Below are 25,498 nucleotides of genomic sequence, written 5' to 3'. Positions count from 1 at the left end.
TTTGTCATCTGATTGCAGTTGACCTTCTTAGGAAGACTGAGGCAAAACAGCTATTAAATACTCCAGCTATCTTGGTAACATCTGCTGATAGCTCAATGTCCCCTTTAATTTGTTCAGTTATTTCTTAATTTTGTAAAAAATTTTTTTGCTGCTAAAGCATTACAGAATTAGTCTTTTTTTTTTTGTCCTTGATGTCTTTTGCTAATTGCATTTTTTCTACAGGTTTCTGTGTCTTCCCATCCCTGTTTGTGCAATTTCATTAATTGCTCCTTTTTTATATTTCCTTCCAGACTCCATTTCACCAAAGAATACGTGATATGGACTTTCTGTTGTTGCTATAATCTTTCCTTTGTATTGAAAAAATTTGCTTTTGTGCTCTTCAACAGTATTGTTAAGGAACTGACAACTCTCAAATTTCTTTCCCCCATATCAGTTTACCTATCTTTTTTTAATGTTTATTGGCACCTGCCTTCATATTGAAGTTCACCATCTTTACATTAACATTTTCTTTCTTCCCTTTTCTAGTTACTATCAACTCTATCATTTCATGATCATTCATCCCAAGGTACTTCTCACAATGGGGCTGTACTTCCCCATTGGCTGTAATCAAAACTAGATCAATTTTCTCATTGTTTTCTGCTAACTTGCACATAGCAAACAAACTGAGGTATTACAGATTAGTAACAAAGATTTTGTTGCTAGACTAATGCCTTTCCTATGTAAAAATATGGGACAATTTTTGCAACAAAAAAGTCCCAAATACTTTAAAATACACAAATAGACTTTCATCCCTTTTGACCTGAGCCATTACCTAATACTCAGATTGACAGGTTGTTTCTGTTGTGGGCTGAAACAAGTTATTGAGGCAGACATTCATCAATCCAGTTCTATTTACTCACAAGTATTTCTTTTCATAATCCTGTCAGAGTGAAAATTAAGTCACTTTTTTCCTTTTTTTTACCTCTCGGTCTTACCCCTCTGATAGCAGCATTGTTATTCTTGCTATCCGTATCTCCCCAGCGTCATCTTTTGTCTGCTTCTCATTTTTAGACAGCGCAAACCATTAAACACAGTACAGTACTGTATTTGTATTCAGAACCTGGGAATACATGTCAAACTGTATTTCAGCTGCTGCTCCAACCTTCTGATTGCTAATCCACAACCGGTACATGCCATTACTTTGGCTCTTAAAAAAACACCGGAACTTTCACCAATTCTTCACTTAACCTAACTGGGAAATAACTATTGCAACCAACAGGTTCAATGAGATTTGTAATCTACTATATGTCCAAAGCACTAACACTGAAAGCCAGTCAATCTCCAGTGTGAACTGTTTGGATAAGAAATTTATCAACCTCGAAACCATTTCAGAAAAGTCAATTTGTCCTTTCCATTTAGAATGCAGTGTGCAGAAGCTCTGCCTGGTTTTTTTATTTTAGTGTACTATTTCCTGAGGCATACAGAAGAGGAAAGAAACTTAATCTTTTAAAGTAGATATAAAAATATAATTCTAAATGTATTTGTCTGTTTTCTGTTTTTAAGTTTCTTCTCTAAAACAGAGCTTAGCCTCATCACACACTTCTTCCCCACCACTCTTGGGGATGTAAGAAAATGTAAAAATTATGCTCTTTTCACTGCAGCAGATCACTGATGCGTAATATGAAGAGCTAAGTAATAACAACTGGTTGCACATTAAAGCATTATATATATTTAAATACGCTTGAAACACTCTTTCTACTTTTTCTCATTATAACTATTTTTTTTTTTATCATCACTGGCAAAACCCCTTCTTAAGGCTTTCCCACTCAATGTTTACATAGTATGGAAACTGCAGCCCAAGACAATTCATCTCCTTTGAAGCAATTTCTGAGGCCTTCCTCAGTCATGGCAGCAGCTTGTCCCTTCCTCTTCCCTGCAGCCTTCCTCATCTAAATAATTTGGTATTTTACTGCTTTGTGGTATGAACTAATTAATTGTGAGTAATTTTGTTCTCTTTTGATTTGCCATTTGCACCTTTTCCTCTTAACAGCTATTTTATGTTAGTTCTCTTAATAGAGGAATTATAGGCATGTCCTCCTAATTACATCAAAACAAGCATTTCTCACTTAGTGGGGGTGAAATAAACACGATGTAGTATCAGACTAGGCATTCTTGCCATATTCTGCAAAACGATCTTCAAGTTACCTAACTAAACGGTGGCAGACACATATTTATAAGACGCAATCAAGTCATTAGAGCTTTCTAATATAGACCACTTTTTTAGTGGGATGTATTCTGAAGAGCTACAAAACATCACTCTACTCTGAACTTTCTTGGATGAACATTATTGACATAATAATGTTCTTCCAAAGACAGGAAAGAACATTTTGGGGCTCCTTCCTCCGTTTGGAACAAATCTAAATCTATTTTGCTGAAAACTAGGACAGTTTTGACCATGGTAGCAAACGTGGTCTGTGCCACCTGTCAGGACATGCCTTAATCAAAACTCAAAAAACCCCCCACAAACATGCTGTACTTTAGAGTAGACCAAGCTACACTTATTTAATTCCCAAGACACAATGCATATGCTTCAATACTCTTCTACATAGTGACGTTTTCAAAACACATGCTTGTGAAGGAAAAATACAGCACATTTCATATTTGCTAACATTAGTACCAATTACCTCAACATACTGAGCAGCACAGTTGTCCAGCCTAGACATAGGGATGAATATGAATACTTTAGTTTATATTGATAGCAACAGAGTAATGAAAACAAGCTATATTGTAACGTGACTTAAGGCAAAGAACGATGAGAGTTCAAGAGCCTCAATTCAACACCCAAACACACAGCAGTCCTCTTTTCAAAACAGTCATACAGCGTGGCCCTGCCATTATTAGTACTTCTTAAACAAGAGCCCTAAGGAGGCAGCTACTGAACACTAAGACCTTCAGTAACGTGTGGAGGCCAAGTTAGAAACCTAAACAAAATTCAGCTATTCTGTGCCTTTAATGCTTTGCTTATACATAAGCACTAAATTTCATATACAATGATTAGTATTACTGATATTCTCATGTATGCGTTGCTGGGCTGTCAACTTACGATTTATCAGCTTTCTCCTTTCAGTTGTGTCACAAGAATAGCTCACATGTTTTTCTCCAACATATTTGCTTTGTTCATAATTTTTTTTGTAGGAAGCTTTTTAGTTATTTGATACAGTCCTACCTGATCTGCTTGCCTTCTCGAACGTCGTACAAAGAAAAAAAGACATCTGTGTCTTCTCCAATTGTATTGTAGGTGAAGCTCTTTAGACTGAGGAAGAAGTGATGAGGCACTGGCATACGGCAAGCTTCCCCATGACGCTGACGAATTGTATCCACCTTATTAAAAACAATGAAAATGATTTTTTAGTTCTTCACAAATAAAAGACACGTGATCGACTTGATGATTTTAACTGAGATTCTGCTCCCCTTTCTCCATCAAGTAAAAGCTTAATCTCAAATATATTCTACCTTAAAAAGACATGCCAGATTAAGTTTTCTTCCTCTATTTTTTCAGCTTTTAATTTTAATACTTTGAGAAACCACGATAACCAAGTAAATATGAGATAAATGGTTTATGCATTTGAAATCTATTTTTATCCAGTAAACTAAGTCAATCCTATTTCTCAAATATTGCCTTGATTCTGGGACTGAAAATGAACTATAATAAGATGGTGCTAGGGTGGTTCTTGATGATTTCCATTTAAAGCAGATGGACTTCAAAGCATTTTTAAGTACAACATTTGTTACGTTATTTCTTTTCAGCAGCTGCAATTCATTTATGGAGGTCATTTACAGGCTAATATGCCCTGCAGGTATAACAAAAAGAAATCTTAACAACGGTTGATAACATGAACAATCAATAACGTCAAATAGCAGAAAGGTTTACATTTTGACTCAGTGTATCAAGACCTATTTACAACAGTGAAGGCTGGGGCGGAGGGAAAAAAAAAGAAGTATAATTTAAAATAAAATTATTCTTTAATTTTTTATAGCCCTTTATATGCACTGTATGCTGATCTTAATAAACAGGTTGCATGAATATCCTAAGCTCACTAGACTAGTCTCCTCTGAATGTGTAGGCAGGTACAAACTAACAAAGAAAATCTTAACATTTTCAGACTTTCAACCCAGATTTGTACTAGCTTAAAAAATAGAGCTTAAAATGAATTTTGTTCCGGATTTTAAATTAAATCCAAGTAAATCCTCATCCTTTAAAGACAGGTACCTGTGGAAGCACCGTTCTCCTGGAAAGATTAGACCCAGATTTCATGATCAGGAAAGGATTACATTACTACATAAAGGATATGTGAAACAGAAGCCTCCTAAGCCATGTGTTAGCAGGTGGAAAGAAGACTCACATGGGCAGACTGAGGCTTTTGATATCACTACAGAAGTTGATCTTTTAAGAACAACAGTCAGAGCTACGGAAAAGAGGCCTAAATGCAAGTTGAAGAAGGACCTTAGTAAGTTAATTACTTGGGGATCTTCTGAGGAAGTAGGGACTTACCCAATAATCTCCATCATACCTTTACATACATTACCAAACACTTAAAGACAACAAAAATGCCGATGTAGATGATGTTTACCTGCGATGTGCTCTGCTGGACACTGTGTCTACTTGACAAATGCTGTGGAGATACAAAATAGTAACATTTAAACCTTTTTGAAAGTAAGAAATATTTACATTATATCTGTGTAGCATTAGAACAGCAATTTTAAAATATGACTGTTCAAGATTATTACCAACTTTTCACAGTATATTATCACTCACAAGACCATCAGCTTTCCTAAACGCTTTTCTCAGTTAAGCCATTTCTTAGCCTCACTACTTGAATTTACAGGTGGTATTTACCTTAGCTTTCAACATAAGTGGCTGTCACAAGCTAGACAGAACTTCCAACACTGTAAAAGCATTTCTTTTTGAGAAGTCCATCACCCTATAATCTGTGTTCTCTTGTTAAACGGGGGGAGACTTCACCACTAATCCTCATCTACAGTGTGCTGTCTATGAAAAAGTGCATTTCTTAAAAAACACAGACATCTAGAAAGAAGGATGGATTTTAAACTTTGTTTAAACTTTTTGCTCTGATCAGAAAATGAAATCCTGATAAATGGTTAAAGACTCTTCTACAATTTCAGCTGGCCAACACCTGTAAAGAAGCATCAGTATAAAGAGCTACATCTCTGAAACAGAACTCACGAGGATGATCCTGTATTTAAAGCCCTTTATGCTAGAAGGAGATGTTATAATCAGAAAATGGACTGCAAGTCTCACTGAACCGATTTAATCTCCAAAGGGAGATTTAAATACTAATCTAAATTGAAAAGGTTTCAGAGAGCTTTAAAAACCATATCGTTAATGATTCTGCCATGCCTATTCTACACACATTCACCTTAACTGAATCATAACTTAACATAATTTTAAACTGAAATATTAACATTAACACTACCACATGTTAATAAATATTCTCTTCAATCACCCCCTTCTCTAGCCTTTCATTACATACCCAACATCTTATTCTGACCAAACATACACACTCTGTAGCAGGACCAGCACGATCTGTTGATAACCTCATAGCTTCAAAAGAAGTGAAAGTAAAAGATAGTCCACAAAATGCATTCAGCAATACTTTTTCCAAACTATGCCACTGTCTTTCACACAGAACAAAACCAAGACTTTTTACCACAAAAGGAGAGATAATCTTCATAATGAGACTAAATCAAGAAGATATTAAGTTAAATGGCATATTTTGACATCTGTTTACACTCACAGTTATAAAAACGTCCTCTTTCACACTGTCAGCAGAAGAAATAATGATCTTCCGCTCCATTGTTTGTCTAACTACTGCACTGTCTTCTGAATGTTAAAACCCTCTAAGTTTAGGTGGTTGAGCTGCCTATTTAATCTTTTTGTCACCTGCAACCACTCAGAATCAGCTGGCATAGAAAAGACCAGTTATTTAAGCTGCTCCAGGTGTCCTGGCTTCTTTTGACTAAAATTCATCTCTCAATCCGAGTAAGAAAGTGGGAGATAAACTCAAGCAACAGAAATATGAGAGGCGGTCCGAAGAGCTACAGTTTTCCTCAGCGAACACAGCTGCTTACAGAGTGCACATTTAGGTAAACCTGTAACAGTAAGTGGCCAAAAATCAGGTTTTAAATTTTTCACAATCAAAAGACTAGACTTCACTAACTCTCTGCTTTTATGCTTCAGGACCACTCTATTACAATACAGACAACCAGTGACTGAGTTAATTTTACATACCCTTGCCTCTGGCTAGGCAAAGTGCCCAAAGCACATGTGCTCTCCTGGAAGCCATTTTTGGGTACATAAACGAGAGGGTGACTGAAAATAGTCAACGCGGATTTACCAAGGGTAAATCATGCTTGACCAACCTAATTGCCCTCTAGGGTAAAATGACCAGATCTGTAGATGAGGGAAGACTAGTGGCTGTTGTCTATCTTGAGTTCAGCAAGGCCTTCACCACAGTCTTCCACAGCATCCTTTACCCAAGTTGTGAAGTTACAGCTGGATGGATAGACCAACTATATCGGTAAAAAAAAAACCCAAATGAACAGTTGGATCGTCAGGCTCAAAAGGTAGTGGTTGATGGCATGTATTCTTCAGAGGTCTATCCTGAGACCTATGCAGTCTAATAAATTTGCAGATGATCCTAAATTGCGGGCAGCAGTCAAGGTATTCAAGGAAGAGGCCTCCATTCAGAGGGATCTAGGCAATCCAGAAGAATTGGTTAAAAGGAACCTTATGAAATACAGCATGGACAAATACAGCAAGTCCTGCACCTGGGACAGGCTAATCCTTCCACGGTATCGGCTGGGAATTGACTGGCAGGGTCCTGCTAAGCAGCAAGCCAGAGAGAGAGAGAGCACTCTGAGCCAAAGTCAGGAGAGCACTCTGGCAGCAAGGACATTTAACAATTTACTGTTTCTATTAACAGGAATGTAGCCAGTAGATTGAGAATAACATTTATTCCTTTTTACTCAGAATTCATTACACTACATCTGAAATACTGCACCCCATTCACCAAAGGACCCCTAAAGCTGCTGGGAGCTGGAGCACATGCTGTATGAGAAGAGATGGAGGGAATGCAGCTTTTTTAGTCTGTAGAAGAGAAGGTTTGGAGGTGACCTGATGGCAGCCTCCCAATAACTATGAAGTTATCGCCAAGATGACACAGCCAGGCTCTTTACAGAGCTACACAGCAGGAGGACAAAATACTGTGGTCATAAACTACAACATGGGATATCCTAACTTTCCAACAAGGAAAAAAATAACCCCATCAAGGCAGTCAAGCATTAGAGCAGGGACCCAATTTTTTTCCTTGAAGAATTTCAGGATCCAACTGGACAAAGCTCTGAGCAGCCTGGTCTGAATTCAGCATTGACCTTGCATTGAGCAGGAAGTTTGACTAGATCTCCCCTGAGGCTCCTTCCAACCTGAAAAGCCTTGCGAGGCGATATAAAAATAGGACTGTTAAGAAGTTATTCATCTTCCTTCTAAAAAAAAAAAAAATAAAAAAAAATCAGGTTTACCTTTATTTTTCCCAAAAGACAGTTGCCTGTTAAGGTTGTGCAAATTTTAACAGATAAGACTATCCATTTCAGTATATCCTTCTTCAGCTAAGTGCTTTCTGATGCTTAAACTGAATCCTTGTCATTGTAACCTAGGCCAACTGATTCTCGTCTTATCCATCATTAACATGAAAAGATTAATTAATTCGGCCTGTGATTCCATTATAATACTCAAATCTTCTCCTACAAAACCACCTAAGCTTGTAGCATCCCAACCTGTACTTCAGAAGCAACAATTGACTGCAGAAGTTAAAACCTTGCATTTATGATTCTCACTTGTATCCTACACTTTTCAGATGATTTCTTCAATTTCTCTACATTATTTTGAATTCTGATCCTTTACTCCCATGTACTACCACTTCCAACTTTGTGGTATTTGCATATTTAGTAAGCATACTCCCTATTTCATCATCTAGTCATTAATGAAACATGAAGCACTACAAAATGGAGGATGACCACAAGAAATGAAGCTGATTCATCCCTCCTCCTATTTAACCAAATTATTGACAACCATTCTTCACCCTTTTTTTGAGTATGGGTTTTCCAATTAGCTTTGTGTTTACAGTAATTTCATCTAGAACTAACGACCTTAGGAGAATTTCAATTAAAAAAACAATTAAAATCTTTATGAAAATCTAAATACAGCATCAGCTGCTTTTCCTCTATCCACTAGACTCATTTATGTTCTGGAAGTAAATTGGAACTTTTAAAAATTGCTTATTCTGAACAATTTTACAGTCACTATTACTCACCCCCTTGTTGCAAATAATGGGATTTTTTTTTTTTTTTCTCTTCCAGCATTTTTTACAGAGAGATAATGATTACTAGCTCCTCCGCCTCCATCACCTTTTTTAAAGATGTAAAGTATGCTTGCCCTTTGCCAGTATTCTGGAACCTTACCCGTCTTTCCAATGATTATCACTAACATGTCTGATATGGCTTCTCTAGACATCCCAAAAGAAATATATATAGTTCTAAATCTCCTGGAACTGATAACTACTTTATAAACTTTTCCTCCCTGTTCAGGTGCGACTCCTTTCACTTTTCCATAGGTATTGTTAGCAATTTGACACAGTTTACCACCTTACCAGAGCTTGAGGGGGGCGAAAGGGACATTAAATGCCACGATATTTTCTTGCATCATGTGCCAATTGGTTTCCGCCTATTATAAAAACTTTTCTTTAGTTTCCCAATTACTACGTTTATTTATATAAAACTAGGACATTAAATGCCACGATATTTTCTTGCATCATGTGCCAATTGGTTTCCGCCTATTATAAAAACTTTTCTTTAGTTTCCCAATTACTACGTTTATTTATATAAAACTGTTTCTTGATACAATTGACAATAGTTGCTTGTTAGAACTAAATTCGTGCATTGCCTTTCTAATTTTTCTATTTACCCCTTTGTGCTATTCTATTATACTTTTCTATACTTCTGTTCTCCTATACTTGCTCTTGGTAATATTAATTTCCCTTTCTTTCACTCTAGTGACCGAAGGTAATGAAGAATTCTTAATTTATCCAACTTGGCCTCTCAGCGAGTATCTTGTGGTTTTGTTTTTAATTTACTGAAAGAGCTATTAATTCTCCTTACCTCTTTTTTCCCCCATCAAACTTGCTTCTCATGGTATCTTATCAATATTAGTTTTTATTGTTGTTCTTCCTCCTTCCTTTCCTAACAATGCGTGATAAGTGAATCGTATCATTACCAAGTCAGTCTCAAATAAATTGCTTTCTATCTTCATATTCTCAACTGACTTTTCACTAGGGTTTAGAACCAAATGTACACAAATCTGTCCTCTGACAGTCTGCTTTGTTTAACAAACAAACAAAAAATCACAGAGATTTTATGAAATTCTGCACAGTTTGTGTCCAGTTGTTTTCCTTTTCTAGCAGAGTTCTGTCTAGCAGAGGTCTGGGCAATTGAAGTCTCTATTTTCAAGTTTTATAACTATTCATTCTTACTAATCTCATTTTCCATCTGAATAAAGAATAAGCAATTATGAAGTGATGGCAGCATTAACATGAAACTTGCCTATTTATTAGGAACTCTGGTAAACTCGTGGTATTTTTTCAGATAGTTGAAAGAAACGGCTGAGACCTAGCAGTAACATAGCCAATAGTTGTGCCTTTCATACACCTCTTAAATTCATCCTGAAGACACATACACAAATAAATAAATTTATAGAAAAGCAAAACATATTCAATTGCCAGGTTTGAACATTTCTGATTTTTGCAAATGCCTCCAGACCTTTGTGTCTTGTAACCCCTTTCACTTAAAAGTGCTATCCAAGTGTTTCTGACATTCTGCTGGACTTGTGTTGCTAAATGACAGCTTCAATCTAGTGGCAACTCCAGCACTGAGCTCTGTGGCAGAATTCTGACAACAGCCCATCAGCACTTAAAGGGGGCTTATAAAAAAGGGGCTCTGAGCAACCTGATCTAGTTGAAGATGTCCCTGCCCACGGCAGGGGGGTTGGACTAGATGACCTTTAGAGGTCCCTTCCAACCCAAACCATTCTACGATTCTATGATCCTGTATTTTCCCACAATTTCAAAAGTAATGTAACTTTTAAAAAAGTGTTCCATCATTTTAGTTAAAATCATGAACATTGTCATAAGGAAAGGGCAATTTAGTTTCCTTCAGGAGTAAAGCAATGATTTCTGACAAATGCTGCACATCCTGAAGCCACTAGTATTTAGCTTCATAATAAGTAACCTGGAGAAACAGGATGTACAAGGCCTCAAAGCACAACAGTTCCAACAAAGAGATGAATATAGCAGTCATACAGTAGTCACAAATATACTTAGCAATCAAAAATGAGAGCTAAAAAAGATGCTCAAATTTTAAAGTTTATCAAGAAAAGACATGCTAAGTCTAATGACTGTATAAAATGCCTGAATTTGTTGTCACAGATAGCAAAGTCTAATGTGTTACCTCCTCCATTGTTCTACTACTACGAGACTGTCTTCTATTGCACATTTAACATTCTACAATCCTGCAAATATGAGAAAGTAATTGGGCTCTCACAACTACTCCCACAAGATTATTTTACAACATAAAACCTCATTGCTCATTTGAGAACCCATTAAGTATTTTGCCAGGAGGAAGGAGGATTCTCTCCCTGGGTTTTTGTTAAATACCCCCCCAACAACAAAAAACCACCAATACCCACCCACCCCCACTTAAATTTCTGCCAAATTTAAATAAAAAAAAAAACAGGTTTTCAGCTGTTTTGGTTCCTGAAATTGCCTTCTGACTATGAACTAGATGTGATTAGACAGCACTGTCTTCCTGAATCTACACCTAAAGCAACAGTGAAGTGTGAGCTGACTAATGGTCATGTCCTCATACCCGCACAGATCTCAGCAGCAAACTGTGCTGTGGACATTTTCTTCAGGACTAAGATGGGTGACATAATCAGACTACTCTGACAATTAAATATTAACTATGTGCTGTACTACAAGTATTCAGAGTAAAAAAAAAAATCTTCAGAATGAAACACAGAGTAATAAAGCAATCCTGTTAGCAACTTATCTTGCACGCTCTGAGTCATTACTGATTGAATTTTGTACTGAGTTATTTCTATACTGTATTTGAAGGAGAACTGCTGTAATAGCACCAAACTCTCCTTGGACTATGGCAAATCAGGAACAAACATTAAAAATTAGTACTATTAGAGTGATGTATTTCAATATTTCTTATGTAACAATTTTTATTTCTTCCCACGAAATCCACTGTTATATACATCTTGCATATCAAAAAACCCCACCTAGACACGGACCTATCACTCCCTAATCTTATATAGCTGAAAGCCAAAAACATTTTAAAATAGGAAATTAAAAGTTTATTAGAAGTGAGTGAAACTGTAACAATATTTATGTAGAAAAACCACTATTTTCTTTGGAAGATATTAAGCTAAGACATTGTATTACAGTAATTGCCGGTTTGTGTTTTTGGGTTTTTTTTGCTTTTGGGGTTGGGTTTGGTTTTTTTTTTTTTGGAATAAAGTAGCATCTCAGGAAAGGTCTTCATTCACTTTCCACTGAACATCACGTGCTGTTTCTCCCTTTACAGTTACATCATGATCCAAAACAAAGTTAACTGTATTACATAGTCCTACCAACACAGTAGAATCCAAACACAGCTAAATTGTGAAATGCATTAGCGGCTTTACAGTTCATTAATGGCACAATTCACATTTCTAAAACAACTTTAACTTCGCTGTGTACTAATATGACTGTGCTAGCGACTAATAATGATAGAAGTTGGAACTCACTGCAATGAAGGAATTGTACTACTTTTCCTGAAAATCCTAACATTCTTATTCAAATGCACCACATATGTTTTCTAAGGGACATTGCCACACAGCAGAGATGGCCTTAATGTTCAAGGATTAGTTTTGCTTAAATTAACTTATTCACTGGTCTCCCCGCTTTCTCCCCTTTTCTGTGAGCTCAAAAATCTTTGAAACAGGGCAAAGATGTTTATTATCTATGCAACTCCTAGAAACAGACTTTTCACTTAAGTATTCTTCATCTGCAGACTGCTCTCATGGACTTTCTGGACTCACACAAATTGTTGACGGACTCCAGGCTCGAGAAACTTTAATTAACGGCAGAAGTAGGCTGTTCAAGACTAGCTCCTACAACAGGAAGCAGTTCTATTTCTCCCAGCCAGTTAATAATTGCCGTTCGAAGTAACGATCAAGTAACCCAAAAGCGTGTCAATCTGTTAGCATTCTTCATTATACGTCAATAAAATTTGCCAAAACATCTGCCTGGCTCACGGTGCTTTCAAATGAACAGACCTCTGCAAGATATCACCACAGTTAATCTCTGGAGCATCTAGGATTTTGTATTATTTTCCATCTGACAGAATTCCACAGCATACTTGCAACAGGCAGTGGCAAACTGCAGATTATGTAATGTAACATCTGCAGAACACATGCAGGAACCAGAGGTCTAGAAAACCTGACCTATAAAGGAAAACGGAAAGAAATGGGGTTCTTTAGCCTAAGGAAGAGGAGACTGAATGGGACTTAAGTCTTCAAGTACATAAAGGGTGGTGCAAACAGGCAGGAGTGATCTGTTTCTCTGTGGACACGACAGGAAGATGTGAAGCTTAACCTGCAGCGAGAAGTCTCTATGTCTAAGACCACCATTAATAAAACTTCCAAACTGTAAGAACAGCGAACGGAACAAAAAGATTGCCTGGGCAGGCTGTGGAGTCTTAACCACTGGAGATTTTTAGAAACAGAAAGATTTTGTCATAAGTGACAGAGACAGTTGATCCTAATATTAAGCAGGAGAATGGACTGGATGACCTCTTAAGATTTTCCAGCCCTATTTTTCTTTAATTCTACAAATAAATGAAAAAAGATTATTACTACTTCATTTAACGCTAGTATATTGATTTTAGCAACAAAGACCAAAGTTTAAAAGGATTCCCATTAGCTGTATATGATGGATCTGGTTTTTTAGAACTTCTTTTCCTGCTTCTGAAACAATAGATTTTAAAAACAAGAAAATTGTAGGAAGAAACAACAATCGAAGTTACCTTCTCCAGTTTTCATACCATGTTACTTTGTAAATTGAAATTAAAATGTATATAAGCATGCCATTTCCAAAAGAAAGTTGGTTCATTCTTACTAAACTCAGGGTAGAGACGCTGACTATTCCTGTGGTTAGGGTGCAAATGAAAAAGACATTCAGCGTACGACACTATTCTAATCAAGAACATATATAAGAGTAAAGAATAACAACTTTTTCCCTTCTTTCCCCCCCAAAGTGAAAACCCAAAGGAATCTCCCACAGATTTCTTACCATTTTATAAAGATCTGAAACACTGATCTGATCTGAATCCACAACCTCAAAGTCCTTCCGAGGAACTAAATCTAGGCCCAAATGTCTGCAAAAGAGAAGGAAGGAACAATGGTAAGTATAATACATTAGTGTTCACTATTATCTACTACATGTGCTTACTCAAGGGCAAGGACACAAGAAATACTGAACTATTTAAGTCTTTTTGCAATTGTTAATCATTAAACAGATAAACCTTCTAAATAAAATTAAATGCAAATATCAAACAAAAAACCACTATGAACTTCTTACTTTTTGTTCACTGACTTCAGTGGAGCTACAGCAACTAATGCTAGTTGAAGCTTTTGGCCAATATGTTGGTGCACTATCCAGAACAAGTTGATTTCATACACGGAAACGTAGTAGGCAAATAAAGTTAGTACTCTGGTTTCTGCTGCAGTATTTGAGTAGGTCCTTCGCTACGTAATGAAAAAGTTCATTAGTAACCCTGTTCAAATGTGGAAATAGATACCGCACCTTGGGAAGCTGCTTTGAAATTCCTGGTGTTCACGCAACTAAAACCCCAAATTTATCACTGTATAAACATAGTATTTTTTTAATAATAAACAATAACTACAATGTCAACAAGAATTTTAATCCGTGTTTGTAACACACACATGCAAAAACCCCTTTTAATTACCCCAAACTGAAATAATATTTTGGCTCAAATCAAAGATATAAACTATTTTAAAAAAAAAAAACAACCTATACCATTAAAAAAAAAAAAAACTATTATACCAGTGCAAAGAGGATGACTAGTTACGAAATTCTGTAGTAAAGAAGGCAGTTCAGGCAGCTGCATGATGTGAGCAGCGGACAGAATAAGCTATTTTGCATCCAGACAACTAAATGAACAACTATTAACAATTAATTTATAATTGTAGACTGCAGAATGAGACAACCTAAAAGGTGTCAAAACCCAACTTTTGCTCTGTAGATCTTCAGGTTCTGAGGCATAAAGAGTTGTGAGCTTTACAATAAAAAGCTGTTCTAAACACACATATTAGGAGTAAAATTAAAGACACACATGAATTTTCCTGCTTTCATCTTACGTAACTTTGACAATTCATTTAGAGATATTTTATACTGAAATTCTTAACAGTCTTAAAGAAAAAAAATTCAGAAGAGGTGCCCTCATGGACTACCTTTGCACTCTCTCTTTCTGTCACTAACTATAAAAGAAAAGCAAAAGTCAATTTAATTTTGTAATCAGAGAGGGAAACATTCTGCACAGACTTGTTCCTGATGGCAAATGAAAAATTTTATTTGAAAAAACCTCTCAGGTACCACAGAATAATTGTATGGTGCAATAAACAGATGCCTCCAGGCAATACAGTGTCTCTTTCTGAGCAATTAACTTAAAACAACAGCAAGGAAAAACCAGTGGCCTGTACGAAGGCCTGTACAAAGCCCAGTTACCTTTGCTGACCACTGTACTTTTAATCATTTCCCATAAGTTTCCCAACTCCATAGTTCTTTTTGAAACTTTGCTTAATCAGGTTATCCTTCTTAAATTATATCCCTAAACCATCATTTCTCAAAAATATAGCTCAGCCCTAGTCCACTTGCTGGCAAACAACCGTTAGGCAGTACAATGACCATTAAAATATTGTACTGACAAGCTGGAATTTCCACATTCTTAGTTCTTTGCCAAAACCAATTATATTTTCAATGGAAAAAGGAACAATTTGCCTTCTGCAATGCAGTTTTCATGCCAAATACCAGTTTCTAAACTTTAAGGCTAAATTGTGAAAGTGATGGTTATACATCTTTTACACACTTTGTTTTGATTAAACCTATCAAACACAAGTTATTCCGGGCCCAAGACCAGTATCTGAAAACTGCAGCTTACTTTATCTATTTACCAAATGAAAAAGATTAAATTAAGAATACACTAGGTAATCCTTAACTGCAGCTGCCTGCCATTTGAGCCTCTTTTAAAAGAAAGTCCAAAAATATAACAGAAAAAAATGGTAGCAGGTAAAAATAGTAATATACAAAGAGTCCAGTTCAAAGTTTTTTTTAAGAAGTTAATGCTCATCATATTCTTTCACAGAAGTTTTCCTGAATCTGAGTATCTAAACCTCCTCCAAAATACCCTCTCAAATGTGTACACACACCCCTCCCTAAAGTATATTCATAAGGGAGTTTCTCCTCAACATACAGATATTAACAAATGATTTTCTAATGACATTATCAAAACCACTTTTAAGTGCATTACAGTTACAAAGCACTATTAAATTTTACAGAAAAAACTGTCAAAGCTAATCATAGCCTGATGTTGTTGTAGTCTCATAATTTCAACTCTCTAGAGAACTGAGGTCAAACAGTGGTTGGACTCATTACTCAACACATGACAAAGGTATTATCTTCTACTTAATAATGTTCAACACAACTGCAGTAGCATCCCTGTGAAACTTATCCGATATCCTATTTTTAGTTAAATCCCTTAACACCATGGATTTCCAGCCCAGAAGATTCTCATTCTCTACTACTATGTTAATCCTGCACAACACTTGCTCCCAGAAAATAAAGGTGTCTTTTGCTTTAGTACTAACATGCCGTCATTTATTATGTTTACGCATTTAAGTATTTTTTGTCTGCAAAGCACTGACAACATAATTCTTGAAATGGCAGCGATAGTCAGTGGCCCACTTTCACTCTCTATTATCAAATACTGCGGGAATATGAGAGCACCAGCTGCCAAGCAGTATTTCTCCAAAACATAGCATGCATAAAAATTAAATAATGTGCTGGTTTGTTTATTTGACAGTTCCTCTCTCCACAATACTTTCTTTTACAAGCAAATTCATGTGCTTTTTTTATTCTGCCTTAACACTGAGAACTGCCTTTCAAAAAATATTTCCCAAATATCTACAAAATAGGGTGGGGGTGGGGAGGGTGGGAATCCACCACCCCAAATCTCCAGATACTTTTCTCTCAAGCAATATGAAGACAAGCTGACAGGCAAAAATACTAGCATTTTTAATACTGGAAGGGATGAACATACAACTCCCCTTCAGGTTACCTGGGCTTCTAGAGAAAATCAACTTGGTTTTAATGGTAATTTCAAAGAATGATCTTAATTTCTAATATTTTGATTTATTTATAATACAAATGTTACACCATTTAGAATTCATAAAACCACAAGTCATAGCAACTCTTCCTAGAAGAACCTTGCAGAAATATGTCATTTGACTAAAAAATGTCTTTAAGATGCACATCCAAACTTCAAGAACAGATGGGGAGAACTCATCACATCCCTAGAGCGTGCAAGATCTCAGCCCCTTTGCTCCAAAAACATGCACTTTACTCTTTTCAGCTTTAATTTTGCAGCCACCAATTTTCCTTGTATTCCTTCTCTCACTACATCAAAGCCTCATTTAATATCATTCATATTTCTCTTACAGAAATACATTTATAAAGGTGGTGAAGGGAAAGGAAATGATCCTGACAGTGATTCGCATAAACTATGTGCAGACTTTAAAAAAAGACTTTGAAAGAAACACAATACAGAAATCCATGGAAAATTAAATCTATGAAAAACATGTTTGGGAAAATTAGACTGTGCTAATACAACTTGATGCTTTTCTTTGACAGAATAGTTATTTTGAAAACATGTTTGGGAAAATTAGACTGTGCTAATACAACTTGATGCTTTTCTTTGACAGAATTAAGTTATTTTGTATACAAAAACTGCAGAGGCTGTAATCTATAAAGAAATTATTAAAGCACTGATGTAATGCTACACAGGGAATTATTTCTTAAAATGAAGGTGATGAGATGAAGGTAAGTGATCTTAGCAAGGAATCGATTAAGGGGAACGGCAGCAAATACTTCTGAGCATGGAAGTATCAGACTACAGAGAGAGGTTATTAAGGTTTTCCTCAAAGACTGACATCCAAGAGAGTTCCTTACAGTTTTAATCCCTTAACACAATCGTTACTACAGGTACATTCAGGAGAGGGAAAAATATTATATATTTATACAGAAACAGTAACTATTCTTTCTGCAACCTTCTTAAAGGCATTTCATTATGGTTGTTTAAATTGATTACTCCTATTTTGATCACCTTTGATGCAACAATGACAACTACTGTAATAAGACTTTAATTCTCAAACTGATTTCCAGATATTACAACCTCGTATGTACATTTAATACATATCTCCAAATGCATTTTATAAACTTTAAGCTAATTGTTGCAACACTACCAGGAAGTCATTATTATTCCTTTTATGTCAAGAAAAATGTGACAAGAGGGCAAGTCACTCGAAGTCCAAAAAAAAAAATCTTCTAAGGATGTGAGCACTGACATTTAGGACTTTGAGTTTCAAGGCTATGCTTATTTCATCGGATCACACTATTCCCTCCACGGTGTTACGCGTGGTAGTAGTTAGTAGGTGCTAACATTGCATCTGCCACTGGCTTTCCGACTACAATTTTGAGGTAAGAGAAAGACCATGACTTTAAAACAGTTTCATTTTATTTGCAAGACAGTGTGACAGATTTATTTCTAACATCCTTCCCCCCCCCCCCCCATTTTTCTTTTTAAACAATCATTTGTAACTTTTGGCTATCTGTGGATCTTTCTGTGCAGAATTTACGGCAGCTATTTGGAAAATTTCTTTTAATGCAATGATTTTAATAACATTTTATGTGAAAAAGAATAACCTTTGACTAAAAAGTAACATAAGCCCACAAACTCATTGTTTATGGCTTTTATCTGTCCAAAATCTCAAAGTATTGGTGGCTCCCCCTCCCTTACTCTGTTTCTCAGCCAAAACATAGAGTATCTATCCCACAGTTATAGGGAAGGAAGGATCTTCCCTCAGTATAAAAGGGAAAGTGATCGAGCTCAGAAACTTGGCTGCTTTCTACTAATCTCCTGACATATACTATACTAATCTGAAAGAATCAATCCTGAAGACAATTTAAGATGACCTCTGATTTTTAAGTTAAATTACTTTGAAGAAATCTTCATCTGCCTTTTTGGTAAGTAAGGTATGCACATACTGCTGCAATTAATTTTTTGCACTGGAGAAGAAGCAGAGCATTCACATTTCAAATAAAAGCTCTGTAAGGCAGATTCCTTCATCTGTTTTTGATGCAGAAGACTCTAGAATGAAACAGTTTTTTGTTAGTAAAAAAGTTTAATTCTGGTTTCCCATTCTAAGCACTAGTAGATGTTGAAAAACAAACCCATTTACTTAAAAAAACCTAAACAAGTATTGCAAAATCAAGTTTCAATTTTACTTGCAGCATGATTTAAAATGAGATGATGAACCGCAGATTTCACTTTATAAGATGATTTAAAACATGATGATGAATTGCAGGTTTCAGTTTTACAAAGTTTGTTTCCTACTCCACAAATTTTTCCTTGTTATTTACAGACCATTGGACACTTCCAATAGCATTTCAGACTTCAATAGATCAATATTCTAATCAATTGTATCAGAGTAAAACATTTTTAAAAACCACAAATATTTGTAACATTTTGCATAAAACCTAGCAAGAGATGCAGGAAAAAAGACAATATATGAGATTCCAGCTGTGTAAAAATACACAGAAAGGTGCTTAAAACTGAAAGTCTAAAACCACTAAGATGCTTATCTGAAGGTAGTAAATTCTGCTCTTTTGAGCAACTGGGAAATACAAAAACCTATACAGCAGGAATATCAGTCACTGTATGCATACAAAAACAAGCTAACTGTGGGAAACTGGAAGAGGTGACAACACATCACAAAAAGGATGCATCCGGGATCATATTTTTGTACTGGGGAGAAAGAATGTGTAAGCAACAGAATATTAAATTGCTGCAATAAGTGGAAATCAGTACTGCATTATGAGAATGACTAGCAACAATACAAAAGGTTAGCAGCAATAGTTGTAAAATAAATTATATTCCTATGCTTTTAACAGACCAAACTACAGAGCAAAACTTAATATTTAGACTAAGTATACAAAAATAAGCAAAAGAAGTTCCCTGTAGTAGTTCTGAAAACAGTCTAAATTACTTTCTCAAAAAAATCTGTAACTATTTATCCAAGGAGTGTATCTGTCCCTTGATTTGCACCAACTCCTACGAGAACACAAGGGATGACTACCAGAACTGCTGCCAGTGTATTTAAGGGAAAGTGATACCAGTTCAACAAACTGAAAAAGACCTAACTGGTGGTGACAGGAAGTGAGAATTTCATGTTTGCATCACTCCTTCCCAAACAATACAATGCATTAATGATCAAAGTCAGGATAAAAGTAGCTTTGCACTAAATAAGCATACATGCTACATATTAGACGTGTAAGATTTCCTTTTTTCCGAAAACTACTTGGTCGCAGAATGTCTCCTATTGGATTGTACTATCTTGAATAATATAGACCTGGTTTTGCATGTATTTAAGCTTCTCGGTTAACATTAATGCATGTTAATAACAATATTTTTCATTTATTTTATTTGCAAATCTCAAGTATGATGGAATAAGCAATGAATGTTATTACATTATTTGCGAAAGGGCAGTACTATGTGAATATGTATATGAAAATCATTAGGTTTTTTAACATCATTAGGTTTAACAGATTAAGACACGTGGTCACGAGTTTCATGATAAAACTCAGAGAGGGGAGACAAAAGAAACCCTCAAAGAAATTCTATAGAAAAGAGTGATGTTGCAGAAAGACCTTCCAAACTCCCAGACATTTATAATTAAATGCTGCATAATGTACATATTAAATTAAGTATCTTTTCAAACATATGCCTTTTTATGCAGTTCCTTTATTTATACCCTCTTCTGTTCAAGCATGTATCTCTGATATCATGTACCTTTTTCTCTAGGGAGAGCAGTACCTGTTCTTATGCAGTAAGACACACAATTTTTTTTCCTAAACAAGCATCCTGAGCAGATAAATTTAATCATTAACATATTTATTTTTACTGATTTCACTGATGCTTCTCCATAGTTTTCATGCATTAGATTTACCTTTATAGTTTTAATGTACTTTGTATTTAATGATTTTACATTTATTTAAAAAAAATAAAAAAGGTGCATATAGCCACCTCATTGAACAACCTATTCTCTTCATTGCTGCATTGCCATCTACTCTCCTCATCTTTTTTTCCTACAACATTTTTTGCAGCTTCCTGTTGCTAATTTCATCCATACACTCTTTGAGCAGAAACGTCTAGGCATGATGTTCAAAAATGGTCTCTTGGTTCCCATTTACTCTAGTGGAAATGATAATGGAAGGTATCTGTAACTCTGCACTGCAGAACAACGACTTGATGCAATCTATTAGTCTATGTCCTTCAGAGCTTTCTTTCAACAAGAGAGAAATGAAATGTAGCATAGGGGCTAGCTAAATCTTCATGAATGTATTCAAGTATGTCTCTCATAAGGAGTTCTGAAGTAGGTGACTAAGGAACGGAGTCACAACAAAAGATGTGTTAGTGAAAAACATTTGACTTCCTTAGTTGTCAACTTACAGAATTCCTCCGCCCATATGTTAATTAGCACTAATCCTACTCCTAGTTTAAAAGCAGTTGCTACATGCCTGAGGGGGTGATATTTCCTTTGAAAAGGTCGTATGCATCATGCAAAACTTACCTGTCTGATACACTATATCTCAGAACAAAACCAATTCTGGTGAAGGGCTAGTTTTTGTCTAATGGCAATTTATTACCATTTCAGCTTCTATCCGAATTGCAGTCGTCTTTGGCTCTAAAAAAAAAAACCTCTCCACAAATTCACCATGGAACTGACCAAGGAGAGTCTAAACCTCTGACAAATGTCATCAGCAGCCAAATACATATATTATGTATTATAATTATATAAAAAGTCTAAATATCACAGCCTCAGCTCCAATGTCACTGTTGACAGTGAGATTCTCTAGTTCTTGCACCAACCATTAAAATACTTCTTCAATTGACAAATGGGTTTTTAGTATCTATGAACACATACTCCCAGACCTAATATTCACTATACTGATACAAAGTAAATTGACCTAAACCTTTTAAAAGTGCAGATAGCCTTAGAAAAGACCTACTAATAAGCAAACAGCTCATTTTAGAGAAATAGTAGAAGAACTACGCAATAAACTCACTATAAGAAGTTGTATTTGATTTCCAAATAATGAAGTGTTCTACCTGTGTACAAATACTATTGGAAGGAAATTGTTGTTGTGTTGGTTTTTTTTTTTTAATAAAAGCTATTTTAAAATAATTAGAACAAACAGTACCCAGCTGGTACCTGTACTTACTCATTGCCCCAGTCCAGCCTCACTGTGAGGTGTCTCTTGACCTCTCGCACCTGATCCTGTGTCAAGTGACCTGACAGCAGCTGTCTACGTAGGTCAATGAGTTCATTCATCACATGGCGCAGTTTGTAGAAAAGATCTACCTTATGTTTCTGTAAAGGCATATTTTTGGGAGGAGAGGGGGAAAGAGTGAGAAAGAAAGAAAGAAAGAAAGAAGAAAGAAGGGGGGGAGAGAAAGAGGGGAGAAGAAAGAGATTAATAAGTTTGGAAAGAGAAAGAGTGTGAGAAAGAAGAAAGAGAGAGAGAAAGATTAATAAGTTACCAAATTTTCATTTAATTACCCTAGAGGAACATTAATCCAGTTTGTACAAGCTTTAAAATATTTATATCAAAAAGCGGTGTTAACTGATGCTATTTAAATTGAATAACTTTTTCCTTCTAAAGTTTAGGCTCGATCTGCTAAGGGATCCATTTTCTGATGGAATCTAATGCTATAGATAAGAGGACTCATTATGTGCAGGAGGGATCGCTTATTCCAATCATATAATAAATTCAAAGTTTTAGATTTAAAGTAACGGAGAGGTGAAAAAGTTAGTTTTCTGTCAGCAGCTAACTGAAAAGTTAGCAACAATGATTCACCACAACAGAAAACTACTTTTAATATTTTTGATATTCCAACTACTAAAATTTACCCAGTTATCTATATTAGGTGGGGGGATATGAATATTATCTGCACTCTAAAAGGGACTAAAGCAATTAATGATAAAATCCACCTGCAAAATTATTTTAAGAGAGGAAAATTACCAGAGACAGTAAAACCCCCACACACTACCATTCCAACCAAGAAACAAACAAACAAACAAACAAACAACTAACACCGCAATCCTTTCCAAAAGAACTAGCATTCTTCAAATATGGAAAAAAACCCAACCCCAAACCAAACCCCCACAACACAGACAGAAGTGGAAATACTTTTCTCCCCTGCAGGAAATAACTACATGGGAAGTCCACAAAAAGGCAAGCCTGGTGCTAACCACCAAGGCCACCTATAAGCACCCGTAAGATAAGGAAGCATGTCAGAACTACTCCAGTATCTGCTAGATGAGAATTCTGTGTCAAGGCAGCTTTTGTCTACACAGCCGTGTCCCATACTGCATAAAACGGCCAACATGCAATGGAGGATCCCAAGAAGAAAGAGGAAAAAAAAAAATTCTCCTGTTGCAGTTAAATGCTGTTTTTTTCTAAACCACTATGCTCCATTCCTACCTGTATGCAAAACTTGAAACGTTTGAATCTCACTTGGGGAAAACACTGACTAGATGGACTGAAATTGAGACTTCGCAAGCTAGCATTGTCTTGATCGTATTTCTGCTTATAAATGAGTGTTTTATAAAAGCTCTCTAAATAAAGATACCTGCATTTATCAAAACTAGATCTGATAGAGGAACATCCACAAAGAAAAACATAAGTGCAACATATTATCAGAAAAAATGTTTTTCACTTGTTTTACCAAAACCAGGTAAGATGAGATGAAAAAGAATTTCCATCTACTTGAGTTTGTTTTCCTAACAAGACCGCTAGATTTGCATGACTTAGGAAAACAGATTTCAATGCTCTCCATTTTGATCAGCAATTTGTTAATTTCTCTGGACCTGATTACACATCTGTTTTGCTGAGGCAGATTAAGCACAGATGGAATCATCTGCTGTTCTTATCAAACAATTTTGAGATGAAAAGATGCACCATCTTTCAACTATGCATCAACATTGGTTCTGGTCCCACCTGAAAAAATGAAATACAGACACCAGATCCAACAGAAAGACGTATATTTCCAGAGCTGAAAATACTCATTCCAGGAAGATAATCATGCATAGCTGATAAGTATAAAATGACTAGATTTGTGTTTAGGTTTTTTTACTAAATATGGTCCAAAGTAAGTCCTATATAAGCTGAAGAAGGCGGTAGCTATAGGAAATATCCGTTTTTAGATGCTATTTACGTGAACAAGAAAAGGCCGTAACTTCTTCTAACACAAGATGAAGACAATAGAGTTTGGGACTATCAAATAAGCAAATTAGGTATATCTGTCAATAAAACAGTTGGCAATGAAATGATCATAAGAATCGGCTCCAAAATCATCATATTCAGACTTCCCAAATAAACTTGCTGAAAGAGCCACTCCCTCCTGTAATGATGGTTCAAGGCTATCAGTGAATTCAAGTGCAGAACACTATGCTGGTTAAATTACTATATGTTCTGGAGTTGTATTTACACAGTTATTTTTTACATAAGTATCAGAAGCACTTACTTTAAATACAAATAAATGAGAAATGAGATTGTAGAATACAGTTTTGTAAAAGCTAGTCACATTAGGTCCTATGCAATGATCCAAAAAAAAGAAAAACCCTCTAACGCAAACCTCTCTCGAACCTCAAACACCTCTCTTGTGTTCCATGATCATGGCAATATGCCCTTTTCAGCTTTAGTTCTCAGACTTATTCTTCAAAAAATATTTCATCTGCTTTAAACAGAATGAGCAAGTATTGATAGACAGAGAACTAAACATATGGTGACCTTTTCAGAAAATACAAGGTCCCCTGTGAAGAAGGAAGAAGAGGTATCAGAAAGTGGAAAGCTAGAGGAGCTGCAGCTGTGATCTCAGGCAAACAGTTATGAAGTGAACCATAGATGCAAGACCCGAGAAGGTGAAGGAAAATACTTGTGAGAGAAAGAAGAGCTAGAAGAGAGCTGAAGGTAGCTTAAATCCAGGCTTGCAGGCAGTAAGGAGTTTGAAGCAGTCAAAAAACAGTTTCTAATGCCCCTCCTCACACTAGAAGAGTCTAGTGACTAATAAGCTCCATTTGGGACAGAGGGAGATGTACATATTTTAATGACTTTCCTCTGCCTTCCCTCTTTCAAGTAAAAAAGACCTTCAAAATTCAACACTAAGCTAAGCTGATCAGGATTCCTACCCCCATGTAAAGAAAACTGCTTAAAGTGAAACAGATGATCCTGGACACCACATTTCCAGAAAAACTAATTTTAAGCATTAGAGCCATTCAAGCAATTTTAGTCAGAGTAGCACCATAAACAAACCTGAAACTTTATCTTGTTAGCAGCTAAATAAAAAAATGCAAGCCAATCCGATATGTAAGTGTCCATTCTGTTTTACAGTAAATTTTCATACAACCTATAACCTCTCATTTTTCATCTAGCTTTGTCACAAGCTACTAAGCAACGAGCACTTTATCGATCTGTCCAGAATGATCTGCTGTGCACATTTATGAACATATTTGGCAAATGTTTTGTTTGCCAATGTTTTGCATCCAGAATATAAAAGTAAGTATTTATGCAAAAATTTTTATGGTAATAATTAAGGTGTGTCAGGGACAAAGAATCTGGATAGCCTTAATGAATTGAGGACTCTCTTCTTACAAGCAGCACAAGTCTGTCCTCTAGCACAGCTTGTTGCCTTATTTTACTATCCCCAGATATAAAAACATTTGCTGTATTTCTTTGATCTGTTAGTACTAACAAGTCACGCTTATCAATGCTTGGATAATCTTCATATGTACAGCTACACATCAAAAAGTGGAATTCTAGCAATAATTTTTTTTTCCTTTTAATGACTCCATATTAACTCTATGAAGATCAAAAGTCAAAAGATGGTTTTGGTGTTGTGGTGGGTTGACCTTTACAGGCTGCCAGGCCCCCACCCAGCCGCTCTCTCAACTCCCCCTCTTCAACAGGCCGGGGGGGGGGGGGGGGGG

General features: G+C 35.9%; 1 protein-coding gene across 1 annotated transcript in view; it reads right to left on the bottom strand.

Annotated features, from left to right (window-relative positions):
- The window catches only part of DOCK3 (dedicator of cytokinesis 3), a 147,958-nt gene extending 126,066 nt beyond the window's left edge, over positions 1–21,892 (bottom strand). Inside the window, exons 1-4 of the mRNA XM_019472565.1 lie at positions 21,732–21,892; positions 13,446–13,530; positions 4,611–4,652; positions 3,206–3,360 (exon numbers count right to left, since the gene is read on the bottom strand). Coding sequence (XP_019328110.1) covers positions 3,206–3,360; positions 4,611–4,652; positions 13,446–13,530; positions 21,732–21,892 — 443 coding nt within the window. The remainder of the gene's footprint in view (positions 1–3,205; positions 3,361–4,610; positions 4,653–13,445; positions 13,531–21,731) is intronic.
- Positions 21,893–25,498: the final 3,606 nt, after the last annotated feature.

The sequence above is a fragment of the Aptenodytes forsteri genome, unplaced genomic scaffold, assembly GCF_000699145.1.
Source record: "Aptenodytes forsteri isolate BGI_AS27 unplaced genomic scaffold, ASM69914v1 Scaffold156, whole genome shotgun sequence".
Classification (NCBI taxonomy): Eukaryota; Metazoa; Chordata; class Aves; order Sphenisciformes; family Spheniscidae; genus Aptenodytes; species Aptenodytes forsteri.
The sequence above is the reverse complement of the archived record's forward strand: the minus strand, read 5'-3'. Positions and strand labels throughout refer to the sequence as shown.